A 12923-nucleotide genomic window follows, 5' to 3' on the forward strand; every position below is an offset into this window, starting at 1 on the left:
AGTTGGGGATGTTTCTGATACCATCACGCCCCATAAGAGTTTAAACATGGTCCCGGGTGTTACATTCCACAGGGATCTTCTTTTGCAGTCAGACGCTGAATTGCATGCCAACCTAGAATGACGAGGTGTTCACTTCGTCCGGCGTGTCCATCAGGGTCCAGGCGATAATCAGGTAGCCACCAGTGCCTTCATCTTGGCCTTCAAGGGTGACACCTTACCCGAAAAGGTCAAGGTGATGGTTTACCGCTGTGATGTGAAGCCATGTATGCCTCCCCCGCTCCGGTGTTTTAAATGCTGGAAGTTTGGGCGTATGTCGTGTCAAGATTGTGGACATCCTTCCAAGTGCCCCACCTCCTATCTGTGTTAGCTTCGGAGAACACCATTCCCCTTGCTCGCCAGACTGTAGGATTTTACAGAAAGAACGAAAGACAATGCAATGTAAGACCCTGGACCGCGTGACCTACACTGAGGCTAAGCGGAAATATGAGAGGCTACATCCTGTGCCAATGACATCCACCTACACCACCGCTGCACCAACAGTTCTACCGTCTTCTGTTTTGTCGTGTACAGTTGGTGCTCTGATCTGTCAGACTCCACCTGCCCTCTTGATGGTGGGGAGGTCACTTCACTCCCTGTTGCTCCTGCTCCATCTACTTCAGGAGCAACACCCCACACCCCAATCGTCGGTGACATCAGTTCCCACTTCCCAGCTGGAGAAGCGTAAGTCCTCTTCAGCTTCTCTCGCCAGGAAGGGGGGGGCTCCCTCCCCAGGTTCTGACAAGTGGCTGAAGCAACCACAGGTCACTGGTTGTAGGGTTTCATGGTCCGTCCCTGAGACTGATCCAGTGAAGCCCTCCCAGCCAGAACCACCCAGGCACAGCGAGGAAAAGGGAAAAAGAAGGCACCCAAGAGTCCAGACCTTGCGGTGGCAGCACTCCCACCATTCCCTAGCAGCTCAGCGTGTGCGGATGAGGTAGAGATTCTGGCATCTGCTGAGGACCTAGATCTCGCCAGATCCTCGGACGCAATGGGTGTCACTCGCACGAGTACTCAATCGGTGGTGGCAGGTGACCCATCGGCGTAATCTGCCTCCTGTCTCTTCACACCTTTCTCAGCCATCGACAATGTCTTCCTCCAGTGGAACTGCAACGGTTTATTCCACCATCTTGCTGGGCTCCAACTTCTCAGCCTTCACCCTTTCCTCTGCATTGCTCTTCAGGACATTTGGTTTCCAGCGATGCGAACCCCCACCCTCCACGGCTATCGGGGTTATTATAAGAACCGAGCAGATTATGAGATGGTATCTGGTGGCGTCTGCATCTACGTCCTTCACGCCCTTTACAGCAAGCGTGTCCCTCTACAAAAACCTTTATAGGCAGTTGTTGGGGTGTGGATGCCTCAGGCTATTGCTGTCGGTCTTCCCCGGATGGTGATGTCTGCAGCATGTCCTGGCTGCGCTGATAGCCCAGTTGCTGCCACCTTTTCTGTTACTTGGCGACTTCAACGCCCATAACCCTCTGTGGGATGGATCAGTGGCAACAACCTCAGGCAGTGTCTTTGAACAAGTGTTGGAACAGCTCAACCTTTCCCTTTTAAATAATGGTGCCTTCACACATTTCAGTGTGGCACATGGCACGTACTCAGCCATCAAGCTTTTGATCTGCAGCCCTAGCCTATTACCATCTGTCTAATGGAGTGTGCACGACAACTTGTGCGGTGGTGACCACTTTCTGATATTTCTGTCACTGCCACAGCGTCACTCTTCTGGGCACCCATGTAGATGGGCTGTGAATAAGGCTTGCTGGGACTTGTTCACCTCCATTGCCACTATTGAGCCTCTCTTCATTGATGCGGTAGTTCACTTGGTCACCACCGGCATCATTACTGCTGCAGACTCTGCCATTCCCTGTTCTTCTGGGTCCCCTCGGTGGTGGACTGTGCATTGGTGGTTGCCAGAGATCTCTGAGGTCGCAGACGGGCCCTCCAGTGTCACAAGCAGCATCCCTCATTGGAACACCTCATCACCTCCATGCGTGAGCCCACCTCCTCATTCACCGATGCAAGCAGGAGTGCTGGGATCCACTATTGGCCTCTGTACCTCTCCATCGCAGGTTTGGGCCAAGATCAGGAGAATTTATGGCTATCAGACCCCCGCCAGCGCACCTGTGCTGTCGCTGAATGGAGCGGTCTGTACTGACTCCGCCACACTTGCAAGCCAGTTAGCGGAGCATTTTGCTCTGAGTTCCGCTTCTGCGAATTACCCACTGGCCTTTCACGTGCTGAAAGAGTGGTGGGAATGTCAGAGCCTTTCATTTCACACACACCACCCTGAATCTTACAATGCTCCGTTCAGTGAGTGGGAATTCTGAAGTGCCCTAGCCGCTTGCCATGATATGGCTCCCAGGCCAGATCGCATCCACTATCAGATGCTTAAGCACCTCTTGGTGGACTGCCAATGACGCCTCCTAGACCTTTTCAACCCTATCTGGGTTGAGGGTGAGTTCCCGTCACCATGGCGGGAAAGCATCATAATCCCATTTTTGAAACCTGGCAAGAACCCACTGGAGGTAGACAGCTGCCACCCCATTAGCCTCACCAACTTTCTTTGCAAGTTGCTCAAACGCATGGTGAGCTAGCGATTGAGTTGGCTACTCGTGTCTCGGGGCCTTCTGGTTCTGTATGAGGGTGGGTTCCGTAAGGACCGCTCTGCCGCCGATAATCTGGTGAGCCTGGAGTCTGCCATCCATATGGCCTTTGCCTGGCGTCATAACGTGATTACCATCTTTTTTTACATTTGGGAGGCACACGATATGACATGGCGACATCACATCCTCTCTATGCTTCATGGTCGCGGTCTTAGGGGTCCGATTTTCATACAAAATTTTCTGTCGCTTCTTACCTTCCGCGTGCAAGTTGCAGCCTCCCACAGTTCCTCCCAAATTCAGGAGAATTGGGTGCCGCAAGAATCTGTCTTAAATGTCTGCCTCTTTTTAATTGCAATTAATGGGCTCGATGCGGTGGTGGGAATGTCTGTTTGAGCTTCCTTGTATGCTGATGACTTCTGCCTGTACTTTAGCTCCACTGGCATTGCAGCTGCTGAACGGCAGCTGCAGGGTGCTATCCGCAAGGCACAGTCGTGGGCTGTAGAGCATGGCTTCCAGTTTTGGGCTGCCAAGACTTGCGTTATGCATTTCTGCCAGCGGCGCACCGTTCACACTGAGCCACAGCTTTATCTCGATGGCAAACCTCTTGCTGTGGTTTTTGGGCTTGGTTTTCAGTACCCAGTTGACTTGGCTGCCGCATATTCAGCAGCTTAAACAGACGTGCTGCGGCATCTTAACGCCCTTCGTTGCTTAAGCCACACCAACTCAATTATGGGAGCTTGGCTTATGGTTCGGCATCCCCTTCTGCATTGTGATTGCTGGACCCCATCCTTAACAGCGGGCTCCGACTCGCCACTGAAGCTTTCCGGACAAGCCCTGTCAACACCATACTAGTGGAGGCAGGTATCCCTCCATTTGCAGTTCTGGCACCAACGATTACTGGCTGCTTATATTACACACGTTTGTAGCTTGCGCAGGCATCCCAATTATCGTCTCCTGTTCCCTCAGTCTGTCATCCATCTTCCAGAATGGTGGCCCCAGTCGGGTTGTACGATCGCATTTCGCATCAGAGCTCTTCTCTCTGGGCTCGAGGTTTCCCTCTTCGACCTCTTTTCCAGGCCCCTCTGCGTACACCCCCATGGTGTGTGCCCCGCCCATGCCTTCAGCTCGATTTGGCACAGGCCCCGAAGGACTCAGTGCCTCCTGAGGCCCTCCGCTGCCGCTTTCATTCAATCCTTGCCATGTTTCAAGGCTCTGACGTCATCTATACTGACAGTTCGATGGTTGCTGCTCGTGTCGGTTATGCTCTTACTCTAGGGGATCATTATGAACAACACTCATTGCTGGCTGGCTGCAGCGTTTTCACTGCCGAGCTGGTCGCCATCTCTCGCACCCTAGAGTATATCCGCTCCTGCTCAGGTGAGTCCTTCGTTATCTGTTGTGACTCCGTGAGTGGTTTATGAGCTATCGACCACTGGTTTCCCTCGCTCTTGTCTGGTGATGGCTGTCCAGACGTCCCTCCATACTCTTGCCCATTGCAGCCGCTATGTGGTCTTTGTGTGGACCCCAGGTCGTGTCGGCATCGTGGGAAATGGATGAGTTGACATGCTGGCCAAACAGGCTGTCGGTGCACCAGCCTTGGTGATTGGCCTTGCGGAGAGTGACCTCAGGTTAGTTTTGCGGCAGAAGCTACTTCGCACCTGGGTGAAGAATGGCGCACCCTTCCTTCAACCAACAAACTTCGGGCCATTAAGGAGGCTACAGGTGCGTGGCGCACTTCCTTGTGGGTCTCTCACAAGGAGTGTATTGTTCTCTGCCGGCTGCGCATTGGCCACACCGGATGACGCACACCTACTTATTGCGCTGTGAGGACCCACCTCTATGTCACTGCGGGTCAGCTTTGACGGTGGTCCACATTTTGTTGGCCTGTCCCCTTTTAATTGCGCTCATGCAGACGTTTGCACTGCCTGATACACTTCCTGTACTTCCTGTACAGATGACACTGCCATGGCAGGCTTAGTTTTGCATTTTATTCGTGCAGGGGGCTTTTATCATGATCTAAGTCTTTGTCCTTATTTTGTGTTGTATGGCATTTGGCCCACGGTGTTAGACTGGGTTTTTCACTGTGGTTCTTGGTGGTTGGCTTTTCCTTTTTTGTCTCTATTGTTGGCTAACCACTGTCACACTCTGTGTGATTTTAATTCCTTTTGTCTGGTCTCTGTCTGAGTTTTTATTGTCCTGTGCCATTCCATTGTTCAATTTTATTCTTTGTGGGTGTTTCGCATGCGTGGAAAAAGGGACCGATGGCCATAGCAGTCTGGTCCCTTCAATCCCACAAACCAACCAACCAAGTCCCATTATCAGCCTCTTAGCAGAGGCAGGTGTCACACCAGTGCAAGTTCTGTGCCAACAGTTGATTGATTATGCATAAAACAGCCACTGATCTGTGGAGCACCTGAACTACTGTCTACTCTTTTGAGGTACAGAGATCCACTTCCAACACCAGTGACCCAAGTTTGAGGTTACAATCAGCATCTGCATCTCATCCCATTTTCCAGAACTCCAGCTTCCTCTCTACCACCTCTTCTCCAGGCCTGTTCACACACACCTCCATGGTGTGTCCCACATCCACAGTTCTGTCTTGATATATCAGAATACCCGAAAGACTCGGCACCACCTGATGGCCCTCCACTGCCAATTCTTCTCCATTCTCGGCTTGTTTTGGGATTCAGAATAAGCCTGTACTGATTGGTTGATGTTTACTGGTCACACTGGCTTTGCTTACGTTGATGCAGGATGTAATGAACTCTGCTCCTTGCCAGATGGCTGCAGTCAGTAGCCATCTCCTGTGCTCTTGAGCATATCTGGTCCTGCACCAATGAGACCATCCTCATGTAGAGACTCCTGGAGCAACTTTCGAGCTCTTTATTAGTGTGAACCTCGCTACCCCTTGCTCCTAACTACTCAGGAGTCCCGTTTTGGTCTGGACACTGGGTCATGTTGGGATCCTGGGGAACGAACTTGCTGAGAAGCTGGCCAAATTGGCTACTGATATGCTGCCTGTTGGGACTGGTATTCTGGCACCAAACCTTTGATTGTTATTATGCTGTCAAGTTCTTAGGGTTTGGACTATGGAATGGCATATTCTGACTTCGCCAAATGAACTTCTGACTATAAAGAAGACTTTGAGTTAGTAGAGGTCCTCGATGCGGACATCTCAAAAGTACTCCATCATCCTTTGCTGGTTCCACATTGGCTGTACTTGACTGACTCATGGTTACCACCTCTGCAGCGAGGATCTGCCCCACTGTCATTGTGGTCCCCGTTTGGCAGTGGTCCACATTTTTCTGGACTGTCCAGATCTAGCCGCCCTGCAGTGAACTCTTAATCTTCCTGACTCACTACCCCTTGTGTTACTGGACAATGTCTCTGCAGCTGATCTGGTCTTATGGTTTATTCGTGAAGAATGTTTTTCCTGTTGTCTATAAGAGAGGGCACCTCAGGCTTTTGGGCCCATTGAGGGGTTGGCAGCATGTCCTGTTGCCTCCTCTGTCCTGAATGGGCAGCAGCTGTCTGGCATTTAACAATTGTAGTGAGATAAAAAATTTAGTATTGTTTTTAATATTCAAATAATGAAGATAGTTGGGTCCAAAAAACAAATTGTGGGTTGTCATCATTCAATCCCTCAAAGGAATTTTACTGTTGGGAAATAACCCAAACCTAGACATCAATAATTTCACATGTTGAATAATCAGGATCTCTGCCAATTGTTCCCGTCGTTCTCACATCATATTTTGAAGCCGTAACTTGCTTTCGGTGTCGTAACTCACTGTCTTCTTTAAGTGCTACCTTAGAATGGTCCTTGGGTGGATCGAGTCCAGTATTTATTCCTCGATGATGCCAGGAACTTCATAATTGGTCGGCATCGTATCCTGCCAGGCATGACTCCAGTCATCCTCTCTGGTCACCAGTGTTCAGACTGCTGTCTTCCCCCAAGTCGACTATCCTCTAGGTGTGGTTGTCATTACTTGAGGTGTGTCAAAGCCAATGTGTAATGTCTGGTGCTCTGTCACATGGCTGTTTCCTTGGTCTCCACTTCTGTTTCTTGCTGGGCCTTCCGTAACCGGTCCACACCATGTTGCGTGTTTTGTCTGCAGTCTGAGCCCACTCAGCAAGGGCCTCAACTTTGCAGGTACTCCTGTTGCAGCCTGTATCAGTTGAGCAAGCAGCCAACACGCTACCTTCCAGTGTGGCTGAAGAGATTTGTAGAGTGACCTGCAGGACGCTCACCAAGACCAAGCCACCCAAATCCTACATTTCAGGCGATGAAAAGGTTTCAATCAGGCAGTTCCAGGAGGTTGACAGCATTGTGGGGACGCCAGCAGACAAGGGGAACTCCACAATCATCCTAAAGAAAATGAAGTATGACAGAAACGTGCAACAACTGGATACAAACCAATAGGAAGCGATCTCGTGGACAAAGTGAACAAAAAGACTAGTGCTCTGCTGAGGTAGATGGGCCTGCCTGAGCAAGTCATCAAGAAGCTGCATCCCAAAGCACCAGTACCAACCAGACTGTATGGACTCTCCAAAGTTCACAAGAATGGGGTTACTCTTCAACCTACTTTGGCAATATTGGCACGGACACCTACCTACTGCAAAATACCTGAGGAAGTTGTTGGAATCACGTATGGGTAAGTATGCACACCACTTTTGGAATCGAAGGACTTGCTACAACGGCTGAGGCAACTACACATTTTGGACTCGGACATCATAGTCAGTTTCGATGTGGCGTGTGTCTCACATGAGTGCCACTCAATGACTCACTCTGTTTTATTGGAGAGAACTTTGATGGGGTTCTCCTTATTCAGGCATGTACTAACCTCAACGTACTTCCTGTATGGCGCTCAATTTTGCGAGCTAATGGAATTGGTGGTGATGGGCATTCCTCCATCACCAGTGGTGGTCAACCTGTTGATGAAAAGGTTTGAAAAAGATGCACTTACATTGGCCACATATCAACCTAAGTGCTTTTTCAGATGTGTGGATGTTTATTTGGCCTTATGGTAGGGAGAAACTAGATGATTTTCTGGAACATCTGAATTCATACCACTCAAATATAAAGATAAGGATGGAATTGGAGAAGGCTGGACAACTCCTATGTAATAGTAAAGAGGAAAGCAGATGGCACATTTGGGCACAGTGTACCGGAGGCCTGCTCACACCGGCTTATAGCTGCCACCGTTCAGCACAGAAGAATGGAGTACTCAAAACTCTAGTCCACTGGGCACATACTCTTGTCAGTATTCAGCAAAATTGGGTTTTCATCTAGAGACATCCAAAATGCACTTGACCTGCCAGTCAGCCACAGGATCTAGAAGAGGAGAAGAAGGTGGCATACCTGACACGTGTTAGACCAATCTCTGCCAAGATCAGTATCTCATGAAACATGACATCAAGAGTGTATTTTGCCTGCCCAATAAAATTGGAACAGTTCTGGGAAATGTAAAGGATGACCTGGGGCTACACAAGCTAGGTATTCATAACATCCCACGTCAGTGTGGGATGTCATACATCGACCAGATGACCAGAGCCACAGACATCAGGTGTAAAGAACACCAGGGACACACCATGCTCTGACAGGCAACAACTGTTTAGAACCTGGTAACTCAGTGATCTACAGTGACACAAAAATTATCACACAGACCCCAAGATACAGGAACAGAGTCATAAAAGAATCCATTGAGAGAATCTCGTCAACCATGACAGTTGTCAGCTCAGCACTGCCTGTGCTCTGGCTCTTGAGCTTCTGAAAGCTCAACGTAGGACACTTCGAGATTTTGCAAGAAACAGAAGGGCATACTGAGAAAACAGTCTTGAGACAGAGCAGCAGATATTACAGGTCGGATTTGGTACACCTCAGACAACAGCCACAACCCCCCCCCCCTCCCCCCCCCCCCCCCCCCCCCCCGAGGATGGTTGAGCTGGATGTGGATGGCAGTTGGAACACCAGAAGCCAGAGAGTTCCATTGGAGCCGTTCCTGGCAGATACGGACCACAGACGGAACACTCGATGCGACATGATGTGGTTACGGAGTGCCCAGTACAATCCAGGCATAAATACTGGACTCGACACCACGCCACCCGCCCTCCCCCCCCCCCCCCCCTCCCCCCCAGGTCCATTCTTGGGTAGCATCTGAAGAAGACAGCAAGTTACGCTGTCAGAATACCATGCGAGAACAAGCCTGAAGAACTAAAATTTCACGTGTCCTGAATCAGTACTATCTTCTCTAGTTGAGTATGCATAACTTTAATAAAACCTTAATAAAACCCTCTATACCTGATTTATGAAGCACAATATACACTCCTGGAAATTGAAATAAGAACACCGTGAATTCATTGTCCCAGGAAGGGAAAACTTTATTGACACATTCCTGGGGTCAGATACATCACATGATCACACTGACAGAATCACAGGCACATAGTCACAGGTAACAGAGCATGCACAATGTCGGCACTAGTACAGTGTATATCCACCTTTCGCAGCAATGCACGCTGCTATTCTCCCATGGAGACGATCGTAGAGATGCTGGATGTAGTCCTGTGGAACGGCTTGCCATGCCATTTCCACCTGGCGTCTCAGTTGGACCAGCGTTCGTGCTGGACGTGCAGACCGCGTGAGACGACTCTTCATCCAGTCCCAAACATGCTCAATGGGGGACAGATCCGGAGATCTTGCTGGCCAGGGTAGTTGACTTATACCTTCTAGAGCACGTTGGGTGGCACAGGATACATGTGGACGTGCATTGCCCTGTTGTAACAGCATGTTCCCTTGCCGGTCTAGGAATGGTAGAACGATGGGTTCGATGATGGTTTGGATGATGGTTTGGATGTACCGTGCACTATTCAGTGTCCCCTCGACGATCACCAGAGGTGTACGGCCAGTGTAGGAGATCACTCCCCACACCACGATGCCGGGTGTTGGCCGTGTGTGCCTCGGTCGTATGCCGTCCTGATTGTGGCGCTCACCTGAACGGCGCCAAACACGCATACGACCATCATTGGCTTCAAGGCAGAAGCGACTCTCATCGCTGAAGACGACACGTCTCCATTCGTTCCTCTATTCACGCCTGTCACGACACCACAGGAGGCGGGCTGCACGATGTTGGGGCGTGAGCGGAAGACGGCCTAACGGTGTGCGAGACCGTAGCCCAGCTTCATGGAGGCAGTTGCGAATGGTCCTCGCCGATACCCCAGGAGCAACAGTGTCCCTAATTTGCTGGGAAGTGGCAGTGCGGTCCCCTACGGCACTGCGTAGGATCCTACGGTCTTGGCGTGCATCCGTGCGCCGCTGCGGTCCGGTCCCAGGTCGACGGGCATGTGCACCTTCCGCCGACCACTGGCGACAACATCGATGTACTGTGGAGACCTCATGCCCCACGTGTTGAACAATTCGGCAGTACGTCCACCCGGCCTTCCGCATGCTCACTATACGCCCTCGCTCAAAGTCCGTCAACTGCACATACGGTTCACATCCACGCTGTCACGGCAAGCTACCAGTGTTAAAGACTGCGATGGAGCTCCGTATGCCACGGCAAACTGGCTGACACTGACGGCGGCGGTGCACAAATGCTGCGCAGCTAGCGCCATTCGACGGCCAACACCGCGGTTCCTGGTGTGTCCGCTGTGCCGTGCGTGTGATCATTGCTTGTACAGCCCTCTCGCAGTGTCCGGAGCAAGTATGGTGGGTCTGACACACCGGTGTCAATGTGTTCTTTTTTCCATTTCCAGGAGTGTATGTCCTACTGGTGATCTGTAGTAATATTTGCTTGTTTGTTTCCTGATGTAGCACAGCATTGAAAGAACAGGTCAACTTGCATTATCCTGAAGGGACTAGACTTAGCTCCATTTGTTACATATACAGGGTGTCCCAATTGTTCGTAATGGAATAGCATCACAGGCCTCCTCAATTTGCCCTCTAATATCATCCAATATTTGTGGTCTTGTGGTGTAAAGTGTGTTTTCGAGAGTACCCCCATCAACAAAAGTCTAGAGAAGTTAAATCAGGGGCTCGAGCTGGAGATTCCACACTTCCTCTTTGTCCTATCTATCTTGCAGGGAATGTACAACTGACAAATACCCTCACATCAATGTGTGATGTGGTGCACCTCCCTGTTGAAAGCAATAATCTTTATCTTCAAAAGAAATCATTAAGACGAGGAGTTATCATATGCAATATTTCTAAGTAAGAGTCACCTGTGTCAGTGTTTTCGAAGTAGTACAGCCCAATTAACCTTCCAGAAGACAGACCGCACTACGCTCATACTCCTGGTAGATTAACATGTCTTTCCGCTATTACGTATGGGTTCTTACTGGCCCAGTACACGCATTTACGGTAGTTAATTGTTCCATTTAGTTTGAAATTCATTTCCTCTGATCAAAGAATTAGATGGTGGAAATGTTGCTCTTCTTCACATCTGTTATTGAACCACTCACAAAATCTACTTCACCTATTTGAATCATCCCCATTAAGAGCATGGCCAAGTCTTGGAATGTAAGGCTTCAATTTCTGAGCCCACTGAATTCTATGAACATTGCATTTGCAGCTCGCAATCTCTTGAGAGCATTGCCTTGCAGATTTATTTGGGATTGTATGTGTGCCTGGATCACTGCTGAACATCTCTTTCCTCTGCAGTGTCCCTTCTTCAAATCTTGTACTGTTCCTCTGATGTCAAAGTTATCTCAGATTCTTGCAATTGTTACCCTCCAACATCGTCATACCTCATTCACATTCTCTGTTTTCCTGTAACACTTTAGCAAGCATTTCTGTTGAGCCAACCATAGCACCATGTTTACAGTCCCGGAACAAAAGAAAATGTTATGGTTTTCATTGCCTTTTGATTAATTACCCACAAAAACTGCATTTTATCTCCTTTAATTAAAGAGATATTCAATTTCAAAAAGTGTATACATTATTTTGGGACACCCTGTATAGGCACTACTCCTTTCTTCTTGTAGTTTCCACAGTAATGTGATATTAGTTGTTATCCACCAAGGTGTATTGGCTTTATTTCAGTAAATTCAATGTGATGTTATGCTAAGCCCAATTTGTTGGACACTGCTCTCTTGTATGGATATTAGAAGTCCATCACATTCATTAATAAGACTTCTAATATGAGTATTCTTTAATGTTTATGGCTTTGTCCAAGCTGCAGTCCCCCCTCCCTGTTGGCTGTCCCAACTGTAAATATAATTGATATAATTGTTTTGTAGATCTGTCCTTTTGGAGGAATTTATCCTAAGGAGGTCTTGGACTCACAGTGGAAATCATTGACAGATATTTCTATGGCCAGACTGGGTGCTCCTGTATTGCTTAGCTGAGCAAGTAGCTTGTTACCAGGAACATTCAGATGTAATCTGTGCTGTGTATGACGCAACTGATTCAGGGGCAATGCATCAGCTGCACCCATGTGTGATTTTTGAAGTTTCAAAACACAGTCCACTGAGAGCATCTAGAGGTCATTATAATGCTCAAAGAGTAACTCAGACTTTACATTAGTGTGAGAATCATTGCCAACTATGTGCCTAGTGTCTTCCTCAGTTGTGGCTGTGGCCCAAACTCCTTGCATCCCCTACTTTATTTCATTTAGTCATCTCTCAGTTCTGACATTCCTGCCCCAAGACTGCTACTCAGAAATAAGAGCTTCTTGGGCGTCTTAATGCTTTTGTTTCTGATCCTCTTCCTTGCATCTTACACCTGTACTACCTGATTGCTTCTGAACTTCTTAGGTTGTTTCTACATTTTAGTGACCAGTGTTCAGAACACTGAAGCTACTGGAATAGCTAAGCTGAATTTTTTTGGACTTACAGCATCTGCTGGATCTTTAGAATGATTTCGAAGTTTTCTGATCTAAACCTAATGTTACTCCTGTAATTGCAGCTCTTACGTAAGTGCTAAATAAGTTAAAAGTTTCAAGATTAGCTACTCTTTTATCAGTATTATGTAGCAAATGTTTATTCTGTTTAATTAGTTACAGTCATAAATATAAACTGACAGTCAGTTACTCATCACTTTCAGGTACCGGACTCGTCCTGTCATGTCAGGCCCTGGGCTGTATGATCCCACAAGCATAATGAATGCAGATGTATTAAACAGGTGCCAGAAAGAAGGCTGGATTAAGCTCGCATTTTATTTATTATCATTTTTCTATTACTTGTATGGGTAAGTAAATGAAATCAGTTTCTTCATTGTTAAAAGTAAATTGTCAGTGTTATGTTAAACACAAAAAGAGAGTGGAAGAAGAGGTATTACAGAATAAA

General features: G+C 48.4%; 1 protein-coding gene across 1 annotated transcript in view; it reads left to right on the forward strand.

Moving 5' to 3' along the window:
• Window positions 1-12923, forward strand: part of LOC126278451 (protein cornichon) — an 86072-nt gene that overhangs the window by 54539 nt on the left and 18610 nt on the right. The window contains exon 4 of the mRNA XM_049978574.1: window positions 12682-12825. Within this exon, the coding sequence (XP_049834531.1) occupies window positions 12682-12825 (144 nt within the window). The remainder of the gene's footprint in view (window positions 1-12681; window positions 12826-12923) is intronic.

The sequence above is a fragment of the Schistocerca gregaria genome, chromosome 6 (assembly GCF_023897955.1).
Source record: "Schistocerca gregaria isolate iqSchGreg1 chromosome 6, iqSchGreg1.2, whole genome shotgun sequence".
NCBI lineage: Eukaryota > Metazoa > Arthropoda > Insecta > Orthoptera > Acrididae > Schistocerca > Schistocerca gregaria.